The 8,836-nt window shown below is 35.4% G+C and overlaps 3 protein-coding genes across 3 annotated transcripts; 2 read left to right on the plus strand and 1 right to left on the minus strand.

Moving 5' to 3' along the window:
• Positions 1-1,202: 1,202 nt before the first annotated feature.
• Positions 1,203-3,108, plus strand: LOC118733433 (mRNA cap guanine-N7 methyltransferase; the record flags this gene model as incomplete). The annotated part of the gene is given in 3 exon segments (XM_036462814.1): positions 1,203-2,512; positions 2,567-2,713; positions 2,912-3,108. Coding segments are annotated over 3 exon segments (1,311 nt in total). The 3' UTR covers positions 2,992-3,108.
• On the minus strand, positions 3,086-5,536 carry LOC118733432 (ribosomal RNA processing protein 1 homolog). The gene has a single exon (XM_036462813.1). The coding sequence runs from the start codon at positions 5,323-5,325 to the stop codon at positions 3,226-3,228; it is 2,100 nt and encodes a 699-aa protein (XP_036318706.1). The 5' UTR covers positions 5,326-5,536; the 3' UTR covers positions 3,086-3,225.
• Positions 5,537-5,851: 315 nt separating this feature from the next.
• On the plus strand, positions 5,852-6,366 carry LOC118734625. The gene has a single exon (XM_036464329.1). The coding sequence runs from the start codon at positions 5,853-5,855 to the stop codon at positions 6,216-6,218; it is 366 nt and encodes a 121-aa protein (XP_036320222.1). The 5' UTR covers position 5,852; the 3' UTR covers positions 6,219-6,366.
• Positions 6,367-8,836: the final 2,470 nt, after the last annotated feature.

Below are 8,836 nucleotides of genomic sequence, written 5' to 3' on the forward strand. Positions count from 1 at the left end.
TTGTCTCTTTTGATCTTTTCGTTGCTTCCCATTTAAAGAACCAAGGACTTGAATTCAATTAAAGTTGACGCGTGTGGAAGCAAATAGAAAACACAAAAGAGAATGCAAAAAAAATTGCTTTCAAGACTTGACGTGTCTGAAAGGGGACTTAGATATTATTAGAAATTGTTTCTATGCTGCCAAAGAAGAGAGGCTGAACACCTTTTGTAAAGAACAGTTTTCTGTGTAGGCGGCCTTCGGCCCACATTTGCCTCAGGGATGCAAGATAAAAAAATACATCGATGTTTTTTTCGATATGATGATCGGTGTATCGGTTTGTGTTTTTTACATGTTGTTGATTTGCTTTTGTTTTTATTATCGCTAATCTAAAGTTTAATAATTAAATTATAAATTTTAGTACTATTCCAAGTGTTTCATGCATTTTGATACAACCCAACAAACATTTAGGTAACATACCATTGAAATGCTGAAATTGAAATAGTAAAATACCTTATACCTTTTTGATTGAAACGACATACATAGATGAATTTAAATATTAATTTTTCATTTCATTACCCATTAAAATTATGTAGTTAATGAATATCTTATTACAATAATTCACTTAACAGTATACAGTACGACAGTCGGGTCTACGTAACCGGAACGACACAGATTTATATCTGGTCAAGGACTGACACTCTAGCAACAATCCCCAAAAACCCTTTGGGGAAATTGTATGCTGCTACAACAACAACAACAACAGTAATTTTGCCACTTGTTTCACTTCGCGTTTTATTTTCTTTCAAGATTCTTTGAGGATACTTTGAAGATTATTTAATTTTCCTAATTTAGTCTTTCACTTGATAATTAAAAATTCGTTTCTCTATCACTTTTTACGTATCTGCGCGTCGGTTAGAGATGAGTTGGAGAATGATGTTGGCTATCAACTTGAGAACTATGAATTTCTCCGAGAAATATTTTTTTGGTGTTAATTGGGAAGTCAGTGCCTTCATTTGCTTAAAAGAAGCGAAAACGCAAAAGTTTTGATTTTTGGTCATTTTTCTAAGGGGTCCCTAGAGACCTATAGTGGCCCTAGATAGTCGGGAGTTGCATATTTGTTAGTCGCGGTTCATGCCCTCCAAAAAGGGGTGAGATGTGCCACGCATACACTCCCGCCCCACGTACCTTTAACCAACGCCTTATTAGAAAGTTTACCGTTGTGTACATGCCATTATGTAGATAACGGTAATCTAGATTTAGTAATTTGCAACTCTGGTATACTCAATACATCTGATCCCAGCTCTCACCTGATGGCGCACTAAACAAACCTATTTTTGTTTGACAATTGGCTGTCAAAGGGAAATTGTCATTCATTAACACAATTTAATACTTTTACTTGGCGTTTAATCGTGTTAGTTGTAGGTTTTCGGATTAATCACAGCGATTAAAATGGCTGAAATCGCAGAAAGTTATAGCAGTAAGGATGAAGATGATGAAAGTAGTAATGAAGAGTTGTATCAAGCAGGAGAGCAGCAATCTACCTCCACAAGTTATAAATGCATTGCTCTGCAACAACAACAGGTTGCCTCACTTTCAGCGGACAGCGATGATAGCGACGATTCGCCGCCGAAAAAAAGGGGCCGTATTGAAATTCCAGCCGAGAGCACTGCCAATGAGGAAAGTGATGGTTGTCGCGAAGATGATACAGTGGAATCAATTACTGATGGTAATATGCGTGTTGTTGCCTCACATTACAATGAACTAAAGGAAACAGGGCGACAGGAGCGACTCAAGTCACGCATAGTCTATATGCGAAATTTTAACAACTGGCTGAAAAGTCAACTTATTGCAGAGTATCTAGCGCGCATTAATGAACAAAAGCGTGTAGGTGACCCAATGCGTGTTTTGGATTTGTGCTGTGGAAAAGGTGGCGATCTGCTCAAATGGGAAAAAGCAAATATTACCCATCTTATATGTACCGATATCGCCGAGGTGTCGGTGGATCAATGCAAATCGCGATATGAGCAAATGCAATCGCGAGCAGACAAAACAAAATTCGCAAACAAGTTTTCAGCTGAATTCTTTGCTTGTGATGCAACATTGGTGCGTCTGCGCGAGCGTTACAAGGATAAGTCGTTGAAATTGAATTTGGTTTCATGTCAATTTGCATTTCACTACTCTTTTGAGTCACTTACTCAGGCAGAATGCATGGTACGCAATGCAGCCGAATGTCTGCAGCCAGGTGGTTATTTTATAGCGACCATACCGGATGCAAATGAAATAATGCGCCGTTTGCGTCAGTCACCAAATGCTCGCAGTATCGGCAATGAGCTTTACAAAATCGAGTTTACATGTGACACAGATCCACCACCACTTTTTGGTGCTAAATATCAATTTCATTTGGAAGGCGTAGTCGATTGTCCAGAATTTTTGGTACACTTCCCAACTTTGGTAAAACTGTGTCGTAAACATGGCTTAAAACTTGAACGTAAAACGACTTTTGCTGACTACTACAAGGAGTCTTTGGAAAAGGGTAAGAAAAAATGCAAATCCAAAAAGTACATATAGAAAAACGACTATTTTGTAGGTCGACAGCTACTACAACGCATGAATGGCCTGGAAACTGTGTATCCAAATCGCTGTTGGAAAGATCCCAAGTTTCGGCATTTAAAAAATAAAGGCAGTCCATCAAAGCCCGTGGGAACGCTTTCCAAGTCGGAATGGGAAGCTACAAGTAAGTCATAAGTCAAATAAATTTTAGTTTCGTTAACATTTGCTGATGTTTTTATAAAATACTCTGTAATGCGATGTGAAAGGCAAATACGCCATATGTTATATGCTGTGGCGATTGCCTATCGCATCGCATCACAGAGTAGCCCTCTCTTTTTTACTACAATCACTTGGTTGAGTCAAAATGTGATGTTTCTTCCAGCACTGTATCTAGTATGCGCCTTCCGTAAATGCAAGAATACATGGGACAACGAGGGTAAACCTGTGTTTGAGTTCGACTAGGTTCTCAGTACAATTAAACAAGGGAATTCGATAAATGTTTTCATAGGAATTTTAGTGCATGCATTATAAATAAACAAAATAAAGATAAAACGTATTTATTTTACATGTGTTAAATTAGTTGTAACTGTTTATTTAATTGAGACAGTTCAATTACATATTAGTTAAAATTACTTAACTTCTACAGAATTTAAATACATATAAAAAAAATTACCCAAATCGCCAGCTCAACACATTTCAAATTGTATCATTCGCTAAGCGTAGTCCAATTTTCTTTTTATAAAATGGATTGATGGGGCTGGGCATTGAATTGGGTTTCAGTAAACCCTTTCCAGGCTTCTTGTCTGCATCGTATGGTAAATGAGGCGAACTCTTGATTTGTTTTATGTACTCGCTTGGATTTTGGGAGGTGTTGCGCTTGAGTGCAATTTTCACACGTTTGACGCTGCCTGTTGATGAATTCAATATGCTGGCGCCTTTTTTTGAGCTAACAGGTGTAGATGTTTTGCTTTGCATTTTCTTCGCCAAGGGATTAGGCACAAGATTGCCATTGGCATTTTTTAATTGAATCTTTCTTGATGGTATGAAATATTCTATTTCACCCTCAGCTAATGGTGTGTCCCACTCCGACTTCGTTTGCTTTGCCGGTGTTTCTGGGTCTTTTTGCGGTTTATCCTTTGTTTTTCCTTCCTTATTATCCAATTTGCGTGTTTTTACTGCTTTTTCCTTGTTAACTTTAAGGGTCTCGGATTGTGCTTCCTCAATTTCATTGCTGATTTGCCTACTCGATTTCAATTCTTCTGTTTGTTGGTCGTTTGGTTCTTTTCCCTCCTGAACGGTTGCCTTTTGGGTCTCTGTGTCCACCTTTTCGATATTGGTCTTATTTTTTTGTTTTTTCTTAGGTAACAAATCTTCGGAACCGATTTCTTCTTCTACCCAACCATTCAATAAGCAAGTTCCTTTCCTTTTTCGCTCCTTAAGGTATTGCTTCGGTAGTGCCTTAAGAATTGTTTGATCAAAATTGGATTCATCTACTTCTTCGAAGTTTAGGCTGTTGAGCAATTTGCGCCGTTTTCGTTTGTTAAGCTGTTTTAATTTTCGCCCCACACCAAAAAGTTCATTTTCTACATTTTCTAACTGCTCGATTTTGTCCTTCATCAAAGGTTTATCCGTCTTTGCTTCGAAGCGTGGCATCCTCTTTACACCAAGTGGGAATTCGCCGCGCTGATAAGTTTGGAAAATACCCAATTGCTTTCGCAAACTTTTTCTAATCTTAGTGCTGATCTCATCATCTTTATAGATAAGTCTTTCCAGTTCTTCGATGACATATTTAGCATCTAATGGTAGTTCTGGCATAATAACGTCAACGTTTCCAGCACGCGGATCTAAGTGCTTCTCCTTTTCATTATTATCGTCATCATTTTCCGAAGTTTCGTCTTTTATATTTTCACTATCTTCTTCGACTTTTTCCAAATCGTTTATGGAAGCAGTTGGGAAACCCATATGTTTCCATGAATTGAATTTCTCAGTGTATTCGCGTCCCAAAGCACTTTGGTAAAGCAAATGACTCAGCACTTGTAAACGACAGTGTGAAACTAATTTAGCGTCGCGGCCCTTTCCTAAATAGGTAACGAACGGGAGCACAAAGTATCCCACCTGTTCTGCGCTGATATCTCCATCCGACACCTTTGCTAGTTCTTCGAAGAAAATGTCTAAGTAATGCATTGTTAATCCAACGGCTGGGCTCTCATCCCCTAAAATTGTCAACTGCATATGCTCATTGAATAGCTTGATGGAATCCTCGGTCCAACCATCACTTTTAAGAACACGGAACATGTAACGCAGCATTCGACGGACAAGCATCATGAACTTGTCTATGCGCCATTGATCGATGCCAAACCACTCGTTGCACATTGTCCGCATGAAGGCACCAAAAAAATTCACACTAGTTGCAACGTCTCCATCGAAGCACTCAATTAGTTTTCCCAGTTGCTCGGCTAAATCTTCTTGAACCAAGGGTTTATCTGACATCCACATGTTATAGTAAAGACCCTTCCATATGCGTAGAAAATTCTCTTCTGTAAACGGAAAAGAACTGCTCGCGCGTAACTGCAACCACTTACGTAGTTTTCGAATTTGACGATTTCGTTTGTTGAGATCATTACATGCAAGTGAACGGACAATTTCCACCTCCTGCGCAATTATGCGTATTTCTTTAGGAACCACCTCGCTGTGCGGCTCCTCAATTGCGGCATCTTTCTCGTTGAGCTTCGCATTACGACGAAACTTTTGCGATTTGAATGGTTTCTTTATTCTTTTAGCTTTCATTATTACCATTTTATTTTCTATTTAAATTATGAAAATATAGTATTTTTGCGAATTTTTGTTAGAAAGTCACCACGTGCTCTGTTTCTGTAAACTTTTGAGCGATTCGACTTATGTCAAAACAAACTCGTTTTGACAGCTGTGAACAAGATGCCCATGGAAGATGCCTTTATTTATTTTGTATTGTATTTTGCTTATTTATACTGGTAAAAGAAAAAATACTTGGCAAGTACTTACAATTTTAAAACTACCAGCAAGTACCTAAAATTTTAGTTTTACGGAACTGAAAATCATTAAATAAATTTTTAACGTAATTGTTTTGTTTTTTGTAATTTGGCGTCCATTCACTGAACGTACCGCAAGGTAAATTGGGAACAGTTTAGTGACGTTCGCCACAGCTGATTTTACTCATTAAACGAACCTAAGCGACTGGACGCAAAATTCTGACAGTTTGTGCCCGCGATTTTCATCGGTTGTAAGTTGCAAGTGATTTCGAAAATTTATTTAATAAAATAAACGTAAGTTTATATACCAATTATATGATTACTATTTACCTCACAATATGTTTTATAGTACTTTTAGAACGATTCGCCATGAATTCTTTTATTGAACAGGCAATGGAAAAGATCACCGACTTGCAACGGCATACACGCTATTGTATAAACAACTATGATTATTATCATAAAAATAATGAATTTGATATTTTGCGTAATAAAGAAAAAATACTTCGTGCCAGCGCCGTGCACCTTAATGAATTCCTAAATACGTTAGCAGAAGTTCAAGACACAATTGAAGAATTAAATAAGCAATGCGACGAAGTGGATGTAATTCTGGAGAATTGTACATCTAATAAAGGTAAAAAGGATGAAAAGGAGGATACTGATAGCGGCAAAGAGAATATGTAATTAGCTTAGCTTTCAAATAAGTTTATATTTAAATACATATGTGTGTATGCATTTCTGAGTAGCGTTAACTAACTCTCGAACAAGACTTTAAAAGTGCTTGTTAATTCTACATAAATAAAATAATGTCCTACATATGTATATAATGCAATTTTGTGAATTAAAGACAATCGAAAGAGTGAACCTACATACGTACATACTTTTCAGCGCTACCAAAGTCTCACCGTTTACGCTCACGGTGCTCCCCTTGTCATGGTGTTTCCCGTTCTGATCACTTTGGATAGTTCTAGCAAAGGTCTTGGTTCTAGCCCACTGCTGCTTTGTGTTTATTCACTTTTTTATGTAAATAATAGTTGCTTTCCCGATGCTTCACGATATTCACGATTTCCAGGAACAGCTGTTTTCTCCATTAATAAACCTTATGGAAGGTGGCCACCTGGAGCGACTTCCTGTAAAAACCTGCAAATCGTGAAGCATCTGGAACGCAACTAATGCATAGTATCGTAATGGGATTTTCAATGTCATATGCAATTTCTTGGAAACCTAGTTTTTTTGTGTTTGAATATAACCCGTTTCCCATCAAAAGTTACACAGATCACTCGAAGGCCTTATATACAAACTAAAGGTTTCACTTTTAAACTTTTTAATCATATTTTTCAGAATTTTTTTGATAAATTAAATTCTATTAAAAAAAATGCAAGCTCGGAGTTAGTAAAAAATCGCGTTGATTTTTGAGATTTTTTTTTTTGTTGAAGGTGTTTTGCGTTTTTTCTATATAAAGTATTTTCGAAAAAAAAATGTTTGTGTGGAAGACTGCGTGAAAAAAATTCCCAAAAATCAACGGTAATTCCTAGCTACATAAAACTTGCTATATATAATAAAATTGATTAGGCTACAAACCTGCATACTCAAAAAATTCTAAAAAATCTGATTAAAAAGTTCAAAACTTTCATGAAAATTTGCTGAATTTTCGCGAGTTTTGCACAAAGTTTGGGAATTATATACAGAATGAACCATATTTTTATACGAAATTAGCGGAAAAATATTAGAATGAAAATTGTTGCATATGTGTGTAGCTTTTTTATTTTTATTTTTATTTTGAGCTTGGTTCAGATGCGCGTTTGGGCCTAAAAATATGCAATAATCCACTATGTACATATCGTCACCTGAAATGCAAAAAGACGTAGCAAACATCTTCGCTGAAATTCAAAAAGTCGTAATTAATAAAAAATTCAAAATTCAGTTTTTGATTGATATGATGGATTTCATCGAATTACAACTCGCACATCATTTAATGAAAAAAAAGTCAAGACTTTTTCTATTTCAGTTACTAAGTTGTTACGTCTTTTTGCATTTCAGGTGACGATATGTATGTACACTGCCGGCAAAAAGTATTGGCACAGCAAATTTTTCACAATACATATATGCAACAATTTTTTTTCTAATATTTTTCCGTAAATTTTTTATAAAAATATGTTTCATTCTACAAAAAAAAAACATGAAAATATAATTCCTAAACTTTGTGCAAAACTCACGAAAATTCAGCAAATTTTCAACTTTTTAACCATGTTAGTCTAATCAAGTACAAATTTCCCGTTGATTTTTGAGATTTTTATTTTTGGTGTCGGATTTTTGCATTTTTTCCATATAAGCATGAATTTTCATGAATAAAAAAGGGTCTGGTACGATATGTCGAAATTTAAAATGTCGAAACTAAAAACACCGAAAAAAATGTAGAAAAAATAGTTAGAAAATCAAGAAAGAAAGAAATAAAAATCTCGAAAAAATATATCGAAATAATGTAATGAATGATGTGTAAAATTCGGGCGAATTATTTCAACAGGTTGATTTATTTAAGTTAAATTCTACTACTCCTATTTACTAATATTATAAATGTGAAAGTTTGTGAGTGAGTATGTTTATTGCTAAAACGTCTGGATGCATTTCAATTAAATTTGGAATACAGACAGTTTATATCCTGGCTCAACATATAAAATATTTTTTTGAAGAGAGTTACCACCTTTTTCATAAGTTAAACAAAATATTACAGCAATGTGGGTGTCAAACGAACCCGATTCAGAAACTATATATTTCGAAAGTATTTTTTAAGAGGATTGCCACCTGTTAAAAAAGTAAAAGTCAATTAATTGATAACCAAATATACTTTAAGACGGTTGCTATCTGTTTAAAAAGTTAAAATCAATTCTATTAAAAAGTTTAAACGAAATATTTTAATGTGGCTATTAAACGAGATAGGCAAAATGCTTTATTGTAGAAATATTTTTTTTAGAGGGTTGCCATAACACGTTAATTAAAGTATTATAATATGTGTGTCAAACGAGTGAGGTTTAAGAAAGCTTTATTTCGAAAATCTATTTGAATAGGGTTGCCTCCTTTTCAAAAACAAGTTAACCGTTCGTCGATCTTTGGGTAGGATTCTATCTAAAATGCTATATTAAAATACAATCTAAAAAAAAGTTTAAATTCAAGCAGAAATGTCGTATCTATTTATTCTGTTCAAGCTAAATGAAATATACAAATGGGATTTTGACATGAAAAAAGAAGTGTGGGCTAGGCCGTAGGGTAATTGACTCGGTTTTTCCAAACTGGTTCCCACTAGT

The sequence above is a fragment of the Rhagoletis pomonella genome, unplaced genomic scaffold (genome assembly GCF_013731165.1).
Source record: "Rhagoletis pomonella isolate Grant_MI unplaced genomic scaffold, Rhpom_1.0 Rhpom_scaffold_00002, whole genome shotgun sequence".
NCBI lineage: Eukaryota > Metazoa > Arthropoda > Insecta > Diptera > Tephritidae > Rhagoletis > Rhagoletis pomonella.

What these genes read in the sequence shown, in the direction of transcription:
- LOC118733432 (XM_036462813.1), bottom strand. Translation starts at nt 5,325, where the DNA reads ATGGTAATAATGAAAGCTAAAAGAATAAAGAAACCATTCAAATCGCAA.
- LOC118734625 (XM_036464329.1), top strand. Translation starts at nt 5,853, where the DNA reads ATGATTACTATTTACCTCACAATATGTTTTATAGTACTTTTAGAACGA.